The sequence below is a fragment of the Sminthopsis crassicaudata genome, chromosome 4 (assembly GCF_048593235.1).
Source record: "Sminthopsis crassicaudata isolate SCR6 chromosome 4, ASM4859323v1, whole genome shotgun sequence".
Lineage (NCBI taxonomy): Eukaryota > Metazoa > Chordata > Mammalia > Dasyuromorphia > Dasyuridae > Sminthopsis > Sminthopsis crassicaudata.
This window is the reverse complement of record NC_133620.1, coordinates 140211492-140227314: the sequence shown is the minus strand read 5'-3', so window position 1 is coordinate 140227314 and position 15823 is coordinate 140211492. Positions and strand designations below refer to the sequence as shown.

Below are 15823 nucleotides of genomic sequence, written 5' to 3'. Positions count from 1 at the left end.
TTAATCAGAAGGCAGATAACTATAATCCATGAAATGAATTCAGTGAAAGGGAAATATTCAAAAATAAGCATTTATTAAGTGTTTACAATGTTCCAGTCACTATAGTAGACACTGGAGATATAAATACAAAGGGTGAAGCAATCCCTACTCTCAAAAGATAGGTAAATTGAGGGATTATCCTTATCAGCTGAAGTTAACCATCTGTAAAATATGTAAATAAAGATGTCTCTGCATTTTAAAATTATATTTTACTTTTTCAATTAATAAGTATTTATTTTGTTTTTATCTTATCACTATCCCTCCTAGAAAACAAACAAATAAACAAAACACTTGTAATAAATTGGCATAGTCAAACAAAAGAAATTGTTACACTGATCATGCTGATCATGTCTACCATAATTGTTTCAGAGGATTGTTTCAGAGAAACCTAGGAAGCCATGTTATGAACTGATACAGAGTTAAGTGAACAGAATGAGAAGAACAATTTATACTATTACAAAAGTGTCATAAAAATTAACAACTTTGAAAGACTTTAAAACTCTGATCAAATTAAAAAACAAACACTGATTTCCAGAGGACAAATGATAAAAAAAAATACTATCTACCTCCTGACAGAGAGAAAATAGTAGTCTTTCCTCTCTGCCAGGAGGTGGATAGTATTCTGAAACCCATATTCAATCAGCCTTTCTCCAAATGATGCATATACTCTTAATTTATAGTTCTTGGTTGTTGAGTCATTTCAGTTGTATACAACTCTCCATGACTCTAAAGATACTGGAGTGATTTGCCATTTCCTTTTCTAGGTCATCTGTAAGAAACTGGAGCAAATAAGATTAGGTGACTTGCCACAGTCACACATCCAGTATGAATCTGAAACCAGATTTGAACTCATGAAGATGAATCTTCCTAATGCCAGGTCTGGCATGCTAACCACTGCATCTTCTGACTACCTTTTATAGTTCTTTGTCTCCAGAAAAATAATTGCTACACACACACACACACACACACACACACACACACACACACGTGCATGTGCACGTACCCCCCCCCCATATTCACTATATATACACACTATATATACATATAATGTAGTATATATTATATACAAATCCTTTTCCTCTTTATTTGATCTCTTTTGATTTGATTTGGTTGTAATGGTATTGCAAGGTCAAAGGAGATATATATATATATATCTCACTTAGTAACACTTAGCTATAGTTTCAAACTGCTTTCTGGAATGAATGTACCAAATCATACCTATTAATGCATTAATATGCCTATTATTCCTGAAGCCCAATTGGCACCTTAGATTACAATTAATATATGTTTAGAATTACATAAAGAAAGAACTAGAGGAATGGGTAGAAATTATTCAAAACTGAAATCTAGAAAAGGGAAACAACTTTTCCCCAAATTCTGTAGCTTGCTGTTGGCAAAGCCAGAATTTAAAACTAGATCTTGTAATATCTATTTCAGTTCTTTGCCCATTGTCAGTCAACAAGCATATATTAAATATGAGCACTGTGCTAAGCAACAGGTGCAAATAGAAGCATTGATAATTATCATGTAAAAAAGGAGAACCTGAAGGCTAAAAGGGTATTATTTCTCTAATACAAGAAGGAGAAAACTTGAATATGTAATCAGTTTGGTAAATATGTACCCTGACGTAAGTGAATAAACTCTTTTCTGGTCCAGAGTAGTTTTACATAATTTTGTATATTGTGAACCAACTCGGCAAATATTTGTGCCAGTTGTTGATTAAAAAAAAAAAGAATGTGTAAACCATGGCTCACATACTTCAACTTATAATACAGTAAAGAGATAGATGCATAAATAATCTTAATAAGAGCTTTGTGATTTCATCAGAATAGGCATTGACTCCAACCCTTGCCATGAAGGCACTAAGATCATCTTTTGGAACTGAGGTACCTCACTTAATGATCATCCTTCTAGGGATGAGCCCCCATGAATTTTACTAGATAGCTCCTCAAATGACAAACTTATAAGTCTGGCACTAGATTGGTACTCTTTCTAGCTTTATAGGATCTGACAAGTTCTACTTAGCTGTCATAGTCTTTGAGAATACATGCAAAGAATCAGATATGACTGAACAACAACAAGAAGCCAGATAGTATGCTAAGAATACAAAAAGGACCCCCAACCAAAAATTAAACTCGAAATACAAAAATTAAAAGGAGAAATCAATAGAATTGAAAGTAAAAAAACTATTGAATTAATAAATAAAACCAAGAGTTGGTTTTATGAAAAAGCCAATAAAATAGATAAACCTTTGGTAAATTTGATCAAAAAAAGAAAGAGGAAAATCAAATTGATAGTCTTACAAATGAAAAGGGGGATCTTTCCACCAATGAAGAGGAAATTAGAGAAATAATAAGGAGTTACTTTGCCCAACTTTATGCCAATAAATTTGATAACTTAAGTGAAATGGATGACTTTCTCCAAAAATATAGGCTCCCTAGATTAACAGAGGAGGAGATAAATTGCTTAAATAGTCCCATTTCAGAAAAAGAAATAGAACAAGCTATTAATCAACTCCCCAGGAAAAAATCCCCAGGGCCAGATGGATTCACATGTGAATTCTACCAAACATTTAAAGAACAATTAGCCCCAATGTTATATAAATTATTTGAAAAAATAGGGGATGAAGGAGTCCTACCAAACTCCTTTTATGACACAGACATGGTACTGATACCTAAACCTGGTAGATCGAAAACTGAGAAAGAAAATTATAGACCAATCTCCTTAATGAATATTGATGCTAAAATCTTAAATAAGATATTAGCAAAAAGACTTCAGAAAATCATCTCCAAGATAATACACTATGATCAAGTAGGATTTATTCCAGGAATGCAGGGCTGGTTTAATATTAGGAAAACTATTAATATAATTGACCATATTAATAATCAAATTAATAAGAACCATATGATCATCTCAATAAATGCAGAAAAAGCATTTGACAAAATCCAACATCCATTCCTACTAAAAACTCTTGAGAGTATAGGAATAAATGGATTATTCCTTAGAATAATCAGGAGTATATATTTAAGACCGTCAGTAAGCATAATATGCAATAGAAATAAACTGCAACCTTTCCCAGTAAGATCAGGAGTGAAACAAGGTTGCCCACTATCACCATTACTATTCAATATAGTACTAGAAACGCTAGCCTCGGCAATAAGAGCCGAGAAAGAGATTCAAGGAATTAGAGTAGGAAATGAGGAAATCAAACTATCACTTTTTGCAGATGACATTATGGTATACTTAGAGAACCCCAAAGACTCTGCTAAAAAGCTACTAGAAATAATTCAAAATTTCAGCAAAGTGGCAGGATACAAAATAAATCCACATAAATCCTCGGCATTTTTATATATCACTAACAAAATGCAACAGCAAGAGATACAAAGAGAAATTCCATTCCAAACAAATGTTGAGAGTATAAAATATTTGGGAATCCATCTACCAAAGAAAAGTCAGGAATTATATGAGAAAAATTACAAAACACTTGCCACAAAAATAAAATCAGATTTAAATAATTGGAAAGACATTCAGTGCTCTTGGATAGGCCGAGTGAATATAATAAAGATGACAATACTCCCCAAACTAATCTATTTATTTAGTGCTATACCAATCAGACTCCCAAGAAACTATTTTAATGACCTAGAAAAAATAACAACAAAATTCATATGGAAGAATAAAAGGTCAAGAATTGCAAGGGAACTAATGAAAAAAAACTCAGAGGAAGGTGGTCTAAGTGTACCTGATCTAAAGCTATATTATATAGCAGCAGTCACCAAAACCATTTGGTATTGGCTACGAAATAGACCGGTAGATCAGTGGAACAGATTAGATACAAAGGACAAAAAAGGGTACATCTATAGCAATCTAATCTTTGACAAACCCAAAGATTCCAACATTAGGGATAAAAATTCATTATTCGGAAAAAACTGTTGGGAAAACTGGAAATTAGTATGGCAGAAATTAGATATGGATCCACACTTAACACCATATACCAAGATAAGATCAAAATGGGTCCATGATTTAGGCATAAAGAGGGAGATAATAAATAGATTAGAGGAACAGAGGATAATCTACCTCTCAGACTTGTGGAGGAGGAAGGAATTTATGACCAGAGGAGAACTAGAGATCATTATTGATCACAAAATAGAAGATTTTGATTACATCAAACTAAAAAGTTTCTGTACAAATAATACTAATGCAAACAAGATTAGAAGGGAAGTAACAAATTGGGAAAATATTTTTAAAAACAAAGGTTCTGACAAAGGTCTCATTTCCAAAATATATAGAGAACTGACCCTAATTTATAAGAAACCGAACCATTCTCCAATTGATAAATGGTCAAAGGATATGAACAGACAATTCTCAGAGGAAGCAATTGAAACTATATCCACTCACATGAAAGAGTGTTCCAAATCACTACTGATCAGAGAAATGCAAATTAAGACCACTCTGAGATACCACTACACACCTGTCAGATTGGCTAAGATGACAGGAACAAATAATGACAAATGTTGGAGGGGATGTGGGGAAACTGGGACACTAATACATTGCTGGTGGAGTTGTGAAAGAATCCAGCCATTCTGGAGAGCAATCTGGAATTATGCCCCAAAAGTTATCAAACTGTGCATACCCTTTGACCCAGCAGCGCTACTACTGGGATTATATCCCAAAGAAATACTAAAGAGCGGAAAGAGACATATATGTGCCAAAATGTTTGTGGCAGCTCTTTTTGTTGTAGCTAGAAACTGGAGGACGAATGGATGTCCATCAGTTGGAGAATGGTTGGGTAAATTGTGGTATATGAAGGTTATGGAATATTATTGCTCGGTAAGAAATGACCAGCAGGAGGAATATAGAGAGGCCTGGAGAGACTTAAATCAACTGATGCTGAGTGAAATGAGCAGAACCAGAAGATCACTGTACACTTCAACAACAATACTGTATGAGGATGTATTCTGATGGAAGTGGAAATCTTCAACATAAAGAAGATCCAACTCACTTCCAGTTGATCAATGATGGACAGAGGTAGCTGCACCCAGAGAAGAAACACTGGGAGGGGAATGAAAATTGTTAGCACTAATATCTGTCTGCCCAGGTTGCATGTACCTTCGGATTCTAATGTTTGTTGTGCAACAAGAAAATGATATTCGCACACATGTATTGTACCTAGACTATATTGTAACACATGTAAAATGTATGGTATTGCCTGTCGTCGGGGGGAGGGAATAGAGGGAGGGGGGGTAAATTGGAAAAATGAATACAAGGGATAATATTATAAAATATATATATATATATATAAAAAAAAAAAAAACAAAACAAAAAAAAAAAAAAAAGAATACAAAAAGGACATCTCCCACTCTCAAGGTACTTAATCTATTTGGGGAGACAACAAGCCAACAATTATGTACAATATATACAGGATAAATTAGAGATGATCAAGAGAGATGAGGAACTAAAATTAAGGAGGAATGAGAAAGATCTCTTGCAGAAAGTAGGAGACCTGAAGGATGCCAAGGAATTTAGGAGACAGAAATGCAGAGAAGATAATTGCAGGCTCAAGGGACAGCCAGTGAAAATGGTGGAGTTGGGGCAGCTAGATGGTGCAGTGGATAGAGCACCAGCCTTGAATTCAGGAGGACCCGAGTTCAAATCTGGTCTCACTTAACACTTCCTAGCTGTGTGACCCTGGGCAAATCACTTAACCCCAGCCTCAGAAAAAAAAAAAAAAAAAAAGAAAATGGTGGAGTTTAGAGATGGACTGTCTTATGGGAACAACAGCAAGGAAGCCAGTATTACAGGATCTCAGAGTATGTGGAAAGATAGAAAGGGAAGTCAGATTATGAAGGGCTGTGACTGTCCAAAAGAGGATTTTATATTTGATCCCAGAAGCCATTGAAGTTTATTAGGGAGAATGACATAGGCATGTGGTTTAAAAAGATTACTGTGACAGATGATAAGAAGATAGATTGAAATGTGGGAAAGACAAGGCAAGAAGAAGACCAGCCAGCAGAGTACTGCAATAGAATAAAGGCTTCCTCTGAAATAGTGCCAATGTTAGAAGAAAGAAGAGTGCTTATACAAGAAGTATTACAAAGGCAAAATTCACAAGATGAGGAGAGATTGAATATGTGGAGTGAGAGAGTATGAGAATTTCAGAAGGATGCCTAGTTTGTAAGCTTAAATAACTGGGAAGATGGTGGTACCCAACACAGTAATAGGAAAGGAAAAAAGAAGGTCTTTAGGTAAAAATAATGGGTTCTCTTGGGGACATGGTGAGTTTAAGATATCTACAGGATACCCAGTTTGTTGGAAATGTGAGTCTGGATGTTAGAAGTGAGTTAGATTTAGGTATCATTGGCATTAAGCTAATAATTGAATCCATGGGAATTGATGAGATTACTAACTGAAATTAGGGAGAGAGAGAAGAGGACCAAATAAAGAGTCTTGGGGACATCTCCCACTAGCAGGTGGGACGTGTATGAAGGTTCAACAAAGGACAGGAGAAGAGGTCAGACAGGTATATGGAGAGCAGGAATAAGCAGTATGTCATGGAAACCTAGAAAGAAGAGAATATGAAGGAAAAGAGTGGTGGAGTATAGGAAAGGCTATAAAGAGATCACAAATTGATGAGGACTGAGAAAAAGTCATTAGATTTGGAAAATAAGAGTTCATTGGCAACTTTGGATAAAACAGTTTCAATTGGATGATAAGGTCAGAAGCCAGACAATAGAAAGTTTAAAAGAGAGTGAAAGGAAAGGAAATAGAGACATCAAGTGTAGCTCAAAGAGTTTTTCCACAATAGGGAAGAGAGATATGATATAATAGCTGGTTGTGATACATGGATCAAATCACCTTTCCTGTATGTTTTAAGGCATCAAAGTAGGATTTCAATGGAATATTTGTTTATAAAAGTCTACAGAATTAATCAGAATATGCTAAAGAAAAATACCTTTATTTTGACAGGATGCACATTTTAAAATTTCCATTCATTATAAGAGATCCTTATGCCAATCTAATTATAATTACAGTGCAAAAGTCTTTTTTTTTTTTTTTAAAGACTTTAATTAAGCTCTTATATGAGATGAGCCATAAAAAGCCTTCACAGTAACAGTGTTTAAATGAACTGATTTATTCAATGGGGCCTCACATTAATGGATGATTCACCTTGTGTGTATGAGATACTTATTTCCAGGGAATAGTGTCTTCATCACAGCAGCAGCATGGATTTTCCATTTTTTTTTCTTTTTTGAGGGATTATTCTTTGGCTTTTAAAATTATGCTACTTATTATTTCCATAGCTAGTAAGCCAAAGTATCACAGTTTTAGAGGATAAAATAGAATGCTATTTTGGCACTATTTTGCATGATAGTCTGCTTTTAAAAATTGGACTCCTTGTAAAAAACGGAGATAGGGGTGTCTAGCAAAGGGCAAATTTATGAAGCATTCAAAATTTACTAACATCTGCCATGAGTTCTGGGTACTCAATTAATAAATGTGTCCAAGGGAAAGACAATTTTATCTTTTGGAGGACTAGTTGATTTACTAAATACACTCCGTGACAAATCTTCTCTGAGAAAAATAAGACTTGAATGCTATATGACAGATATTTTAAGTGTGGATACCCGCTGGTTCCTCTTAAAGTGCATGAATGTATATAAATAAAGCTATATTGGGCTCACTAGTTGATGTTATTGAAAAGTTTAAAAAAGTTTATATCAAATTTGAAAAATGAAAAAAGGCATCTCCATTATTTTTAAAGTGGCAATTTAAAGTAATAATTTTCTTAATAGAAAATTAGAATTTCTAGATTCTAGAGCTTTTCTCTCTGAACAAGGTGTTAACTCTGTGGAATTATGATGGTTCTTTAATATATATATACTTAGTACTTAGCATGGTGATGTAATGGTTCTCTAGTTCACATATAATCAATATGCTATAATGATGTAAATTATAATAAGGTATTTAAGGGCTGAGAGGACTGGAAATGAGACATTCCATTTTTGATCATCTTCCTGGTGGCTCTCCTGCCTTCTGTACTCCTTCACTAAGATCAAGACTGGGTCAGACTGTGACAGACACAGACTGGGAACAGACTATGAAGGAGATAATAAAGACTTTGGACTCTATTCCTGAACATTCTTGTGATGTCTAAACTGCTGAGACCTTGCAAGGCCTGTCTGGAGGATCTCCAGAAAGCTAACCCAAACATTACAGGCAAATTAGCAAAGAATCTAGAACAACTGAAGTTTAGCTTAATGGAAGTCAAAATTAAAATGTAATTTTAAATTCTATTTTCTTGAATTTTGTTGGATAGATTTGATTTCCATAGTTGTAACAACTGTCAATGGTCTGTTTTGTCCTAGACTACATAAGAAGAGTCTAACTGAAATGACAGTGTTGAAATGAGTTTGAAACTCCTATTAAACCAGTCTGTTCTAAGAAGAAGAAGGGAGAAACTACAGGGTCAATCTTGCTCATTAATCTCAAGAATACCATTATAAACAAAGCCCTCAAATAGATAAATCCCTTTGGTGATCAGAAATTGTTCAATTATATGTTTTGCCTTGAGGAAGTAAAAATGCAAAACACTACCCACTGAATCACAGAATGTTAATTATTAATAGAGTTAAATAAATCATCTAATATAGCACCTTCATTTTATTGATGACTAAACTGAATCCTAAATAAGTAAATTGATATGCTCTAAGTGAATATATATTTTGAATATATATTCAGTATACACAAGTGAATAGCAGACTCAACACCTGACCAAGTTTCCTCTGTCCTTTTCATGGGGGAAATGGATGATTTGGCCAGAGGCCTAGGTAGTGATCTTGCGGGAGTAATCCAGATTAAGCATTTGAGCATTTTTAAAAACATACCCCTTCCACCCACTTCTACCTTAGTCAATTTTATCTCCATAGGAGCATTGAGTTGTTTCAATAGCCGAAGACATATTTTCCAAGCTTGATAATATAAAAAAAAATAGCAAAAATAGAAGAACTTGGATAAAAATGGGAGATTCTAGTTATGTAATATAAGGAAAATGCAAATTTAGGGATTAAATTTTGATTCAAACAAAAAAAAAGTTTTTCCTCACCCCACAACCCATTGGCATATAAGGCAGATGTAACATGTTTGTATTTATTAGCAGTATTTTCCTACCACTGTATTTCCTTAAAAGGAAATAAAATCTACTAGATGACAACTATTTGTTTTCATAAATGAAAATTACTTCATATTCTGAATTCTAACTTTTTTTGAGTCCCTAAATTACATTTTTCATTGTTTCTTTTTGTTCTGATCCTTTGACCTAGCCTGGAAAAATTGAAGAACATTTCTCTTTTTAAAGTCAGGAATACTTTTAATGAAACAATTTTTTTCCCAGTCAGATTTTAAAAATAATGTTATTTTAAAAAAATATGAGTAAGAACTGTTTTCATTTATAATTAGTTGCCTTATTCTTTATTTGGTAAGTGTTAAAAGATACATTTGGCTTAAGCTGTTTTTTCCCTTTCCCTTGCTCTCTTTGTTGTTTGTACTATGAACTACCTAGATACTACAATGCACATAAGAATTCATTAATTTTGTGATATGAACTGGACTGGGGCAGGGAGACAGTGATACTCTTCTGTCCTATCAGGCTCATTAGCATAGATATTATTTCTGGCAATATTTCTCTGGTACATATTGCTTGACTTTAAACAAAGAATATATGGATCAGCATGATTCAGAATCTGTCAGCATTATTGCAGGGGATATTGTATGGAGTGCATACTCACTGGAATGTAATAGTAGTTCTTTGGGCAACAAATGTCCATTTTCTGGATATTACGCTAATAACTTAGAAGAATGCAAATAAGGCTTCAAAAATTCCTGATTTGCTCCAAGGGCAAAATTATGTGTACTTAATAAAAAATTTGGTGCATCTTTAAACTTCTTTTGTAAACAAGAATAAATAAAATCCTCACTAAATATGTGCCAACTGTATATAATCCAGAGACTATTTCTTGAGTTTGAATCAAGATATTGGACATTATGGCTCTTTGTCAAGGATGATGTAGAAAATAATGTAGAAAATATGCCTACATCAAGTAGGAGGTTGGACCAAATGATCTTTTAGGTCTCTTCTAGCTTTATGTATCTATAATTCTAAGTACTAACTTGTCCTAGTTTTATGAACTTATACTCTCAGAAATAACTACAACGTTTAGTGTTTTGGTGGATTAGCCCTGAAGACTTACAAAACAGAATTTGAGCAGAAAAATAAGGTGGTCTATTAGCCACTGAAATAAATAATACTGATAAATGGCATAGCACAGAATAATGAGAATTGTGAATATAATGCTTGTCATTACAGGATCATTAAGTCACATGTTCATGAAGTTTACATTTATATAATGCTTTAAATTTAGCAGAGAGATCTATGCATGTTATCTCCTTTTAATTTTACAACATCCTTGTGAAATACATATTAACTATCAATCATTTTACAGAAGAGTCTAATCTCAAAGTCTCACAACTAGTAAATGTGAGAAACAAGATTCAAACTGAATTTTTCCTGACTCGAATAATCTATTATTCTAAAATGGCTATTGTAAACCCTTGTAGCTATAAAAATGTTAGCTATAATTATTCTTATCTAGAATTCTGAAAAAAAATCTTCCCCTTCTATTATTATTTCCATAAGATACAAATAAATCTATCAAAAGCACAGAGTCTGAGCCTTGTGACATAGGAATATATATGAGTAGCACGCATTCCTGGTCAGTCCCCTTTAAAAAAATACTATTTTGGGGAGCTAAAGTTGAAAATCACCCATAAAATGTTCCATTGAGATATACAAGAAGACTGGGTATAACTTACCCCCTTTTACTAGAAATAAATAATTATAGTGAATGTTTCTATTCATTCTTAAGATTTATTTTCCTTCATTATTCCCTCCCATTTCCTTAGTAATCAAACATTTGGGAAGTATGTAAAGCATATTTAGAATCACATAAAATTATTCAGATTAGTATAAAAGTCCCATTGAGAAAAATGAAGCAGTCATTTTCTAGACTAGGTAAGTCATTTGTCATCATCCAGAAATGGCTATTAATCACCAAATGCTAACTTTCTTTGCACATTACAATATCACCTGCAACTGAATACAAAACTTTCATAAATGTAAATAAGCCATGGAGATATTTTTACAGATCATATTAATCACATGTTAAGTTAAAATTATAAACATCTAGGACTAGATAAATTAGTCTAAAGAAATCATAATTCAGGTTCCAAGATTTGGTCCTTAACACATAGATCTTCAGGTAAATTAATTAGCGAGTCTCTTGAAGACTTCATAATAAACTTATTACTCCAGGGAAGATTCATTCAGTCTAGACACCATTAGGATTTTAACTAAGAAAATAAACATTTTAATTTTGTCTGTGGAATCCCCTCACTCACGTGAAGATGATTAACACTTTTGAAGCTAAAATAGAAGGGTGGTGGTGGTGATGGTGGGGGGTTTGAAGTCAGAAAATCTGCATTCAAATCAGAACTCTGTTATCTATTACCAATGATAACTGACAAATTGTTTTACTCTTCTAAACTCCAATTACTTAATTTAATGTAAAATGAGAGGGTAGACTGGACTGGATGAACCATTAAGGTTTCTTCTTTCTCTATACTTATAACTTAGAGAGATGTTTGGATCATGGACTTTTAAAGTTAGAACTTAGGGAAATTTTAGCATTACTTTTTAAATGTATAAATCAGGGAACTAAAACAAAAGACACTTATAGCCAGGTAGTATGACCCATCCATTAGAACCTGGATCCCTGGATTCCTCCTCCAGTGCTCATTAGGTTTTCCTAACATACCTATCTTGTCTTAGCCTACATCCAGGGTTGTGCTAGTGCCAGTTTGAATCTACTCTGGAGTCCATTGTCAAATTTTCAGCAAGACGATTTTTTAATACCTCCAAACCCAACAAATGCCAGGGCATGATTTATTTTTATTTTGCTGATTGTTTGGGTTTTTAAAAAGTGATTTAAAAGATGAATCATTAACAATTAATTAATTATTAATCAAAAGTATATTGTACCTATATTTTTTTTCCTTAGAGAGTTTGCCAGAAAATACCTGTCTACATAGTAGACAATTTAGTCCTATTAGGAAGGAACACCTTAACTTGCTCTGTAATACTGGTTATATACTTAAAAACTAAAAATGTAGTAGCTGGAATAAGCATTAACTGAGGGACACTGAATTATTAGAGAATCATTTTCTTGATGGTGCTTTGTGGCCTGAAAGAGTTCAAAGGCTTCTGAATATATGTCTGTTTCTTAATATGTTGTTTGTACTCTTTGTGCATTATTAAAATTTATTTTGAATTACTTCTTGTCCCTGAAATAATGCTCTGTCATGCCCAACCCATTCTCTTTTGGAGAATTTCTCCTAGTGTCTCCATTTAAAGTGATAAGACTTCATTACCTGCCCTTCTATTCTTTTCTCAAGAGTAAACATCATGCCTCCCATCAGTTTTCAGCTTCCTTTTATGTATTATCTTCCTCCATTAGAATGTAAGATTTTTGAGGGCAGGGAGTGTCTGCTTATTTTTGTATTAACACATTACCTGACATTGAGTGAATGCTTAATAAATGTTGGTTGCCTGCCTAATGAAGGCATCTCATCCATTTCTTTCAGATGCACAGCTTAAAAAAAAAAAAAAAAAAGTACAGATTTTTCTTCCCTCCACACCAAGATTAATTTTACATTCTCAGTTAAGTAAAGATCAAATTTCTGTAATTTTTATATCTCTCATTAAACCAAAGATAATGCTATTTAATTAATTCTTTTTTGTGATGAAGAAGTGCCGTTCCTTTTATATAATGGGTTTTGGGGAGCTGGAGACATTAGAGATCCATCAGAGCTATTTCGGTGAGTCCAGAAACTGGCATGTGTTCTCCTTTGCTATTTACCTAACTTCAATACGCTATCAAAGAGATAATGTGACATACCAGGAACAGCTGCAACAACAGCACCAACAAAAGCAACATGTGTTGTTGGGTCTCTGGTTTCCAGGTGCTTGAGACATAGCAGATGTTCCTTCATTTTGGGACTGCTGCCTTTTTCTCATTTCAGCTCCTTTGGTACCCAAGTGTCTGCAAGAACAGAGACAGAAGAGAGGGACAAAATTATGGTAGAGTGAAATTAGATGTGTACTTAGACGCAGAATTGAGGAAACTAGACCACTCAGCCACAAATAAAATGTAGTTTTCAAAGCAATGATCCTCAGAACATTTTCATCAGGAATATTCCACAAATTTGGAGGCCAATAGTTCTTATTATCTGTGGCTCAAGAAATAATAAAGTAGCTGCAATGATAAGGGAAATTAAATAAGGCTTGGGAATCTTCCTTCTTTGCTCAACAAAGATTGATTTTAAATAAATTTTGGGAGTCTGTCTTCTCTATTTCTTCACTTATATCTGTGGTAGGTTTAATAGCCAAGGGCTTTTCATTTATTCAAAGCAAAATTGTGTGAGACAAAGTTTATCTTAGATAACAACAGCAGCAGCAGCAATAAGGAGATCTAGTGTTTACATGGCATCTGTGTTGTGCCAGGCACTGTGCTAAGTGCTTTGCAAATAGTTTGCCATTTTGTCTTATTATTGTTTATACCCATTTAATAGTTAAGGAAAAAGACAGAGATTAAGGGCTTCCCTAAGGCCACAAAGATAAGAGTTTGAGCTGGGATTTGAACTGAGTTATTCCTGACTCCTGGCTTAGGGGCTCTAAACACTGTGCCACCTAGCTTTCTCTTTATCCTTCTTACCTATTCCAAAATCGCAGCGTTCCCTTTCACTGCCGCTACCGTCCTACTTCTTAGGGCTAATTCCCTATGCCAAGACTTTGCTTACACACACTGAGCTGTCAATAGAGCAAGTGAGAACCCATAAAGTAAGAAATGAGAATTTGAATTGTAACTGGAAACTGTTCAAGACTGAAGGAAAAAGCTGCTGAGTGAAATTTAGCTTTAAGGTTAGATGGGTAATAGAAGTACTTTTGGTCTCTGGAAACCCAGATAAAAGTTTCTTTAGCTGGTAACTCTAAAATCATTTTTCATAAGTGCTTTCTCACAAGGTCAAACTCTGCCTTTGAGGTTTTTTATCTCTTTTTTAAGTTAAATTTTTACTTTTTAAGTGAGTTTTTTTTAAGGTTTTTAGAGATTAATAGAGTAATTTGATCTGATCTCCTTGTAGAAAGGAAAAAGGAAAAATAATGATATAGGTCTGACATATTACTTATAAGTTATGTTGTATGCAAATTATTTGAATTTAACATTGATGCCAAGAAGAATACTTGTTAAAAATGTACTAAGCTTTACACCAGATCCTTGCTTTGTCTACACTCTAGAAGTTTTCCTGAGAAATGAAGTTTTCCACAGCATTGGATTATATCCTAAAGATTTGTTGGGAACACATTATCACTGGAAAATTCAGGAGGAAATAAAATCTTGGAGTTTCTAGTTAAGCAGCCTCTGGAGAAAACTGTTATTTGTAGATGGGCCCAGAATGGAATCACTGGATTTTCTTTCCTTGTTTTTTCATTATATGTTGTTGGCTAATGATTCTCACAGAATGTTTTTTCCCTATTTTTTTTTTCCTGAGAGCTACCCCTATTCTATAGTATGCTCTTTCTAGGGAAAACAAAAAGCCCTCTTGAGAATCACAGTTGAGAATCATCATGAACAGTTAGAACTGACCACCAGAGATAATTTCAAATCAAATGCTTCCTTGTTTTCTCCCCAGCTAACTAATTGAACTAAGATAAAAGTGTGGTGACATATATTTTCTATTCAGGGTGTTCCAAACGTTTTAGTGTAGTTTGAAGCTTTAATTTCTTTTGGAACAGCTCTTGTATATGTTCACTGACCCAGAAATTAAATATACAGAGTTAATGGAAAGAAAAAAAAAAACATATGACAAAGAATTGCTAAAAGGCTACCTCCAAAGTAGGCCCCACTCCCAATTCTCAGGACATACACATGGCAAATAGTGGCACACCCTTATGGCATTGACTTTCACATCCTGCTCTATTTGTTTATATGTACTTATGCCATAGGCAAATGTAAATGAATAAGGTTCATAGATGGACATGCAAGGGAAAATCTGTCTAACTTGCATTTTTCACCTCCTAGGCCCTAAGATTCCTAGCATTTAAACTAAATATATTTTCTCATCATCTACAAAACAAAATATTCTCTTCCATTTTTGCATAACTTAGGGGTTAAAATTGAGTTGGATAATTTAAATTTTAATGAAGACAATTCATTCTTTTCCTCTTCACGGAAGCAGGAAGCAAGCTAGGAAGCTTGATATTGGACAGCCAGAAAAAGTTTCAAGATTGGTTGGAAAACTGAACTGTCCTCTGCACGGAAGATAAATGGTTTTGCCCAAGGTTTTGATCATAGAACCTATGGACCATATAACATGCAGTCCCAAATGATGGGGTTGGGTAGATAGTTTGGCAATAAGGCTAGTAACACATATAGCACACACTTAGCAAATCCATTGAAAGTCTTCTTGTAACACAGTAACACAAAGAAACTACTTTACCCATAAGGACCAACAGTTTTTGCAAAAGAATTCTTTCCTTCAATTCCAGGTTAATCCATTGAATGGGAAAATGTTGATGAAGTAGAGGTTAGAAGAGTTTTATTTAATTTGGGAACCATTTCTATCTTCATAGTGGTGAAAGGAAAAATGAGGTTCTATATTAGGTAGGGTTGCTTAT

At 34.0% G+C, this 15823-nt stretch overlaps 1 protein-coding gene across 3 annotated transcripts in view; it reads right to left on the bottom strand.

Moving 5' to 3' along the window:
- Nucleotides 1–15823, bottom strand: part of RGS17 (regulator of G protein signaling 17) — a 182068-nt gene that overhangs the window by 41848 nt on the left and 124397 nt on the right. For all 3 annotated transcript variants that reach the window (XM_074309483.1, XM_074309484.1, XM_074309485.1), the window contains exon 2: nt 13047–13190. In XM_074309483.1, the coding sequence (XP_074165584.1) occupies nt 13047–13165 (119 nt within the window). In that variant the 5' untranslated portion in view covers nt 13166–13190. The remainder of the gene's footprint in view (nt 1–13046; nt 13191–15823) is intronic.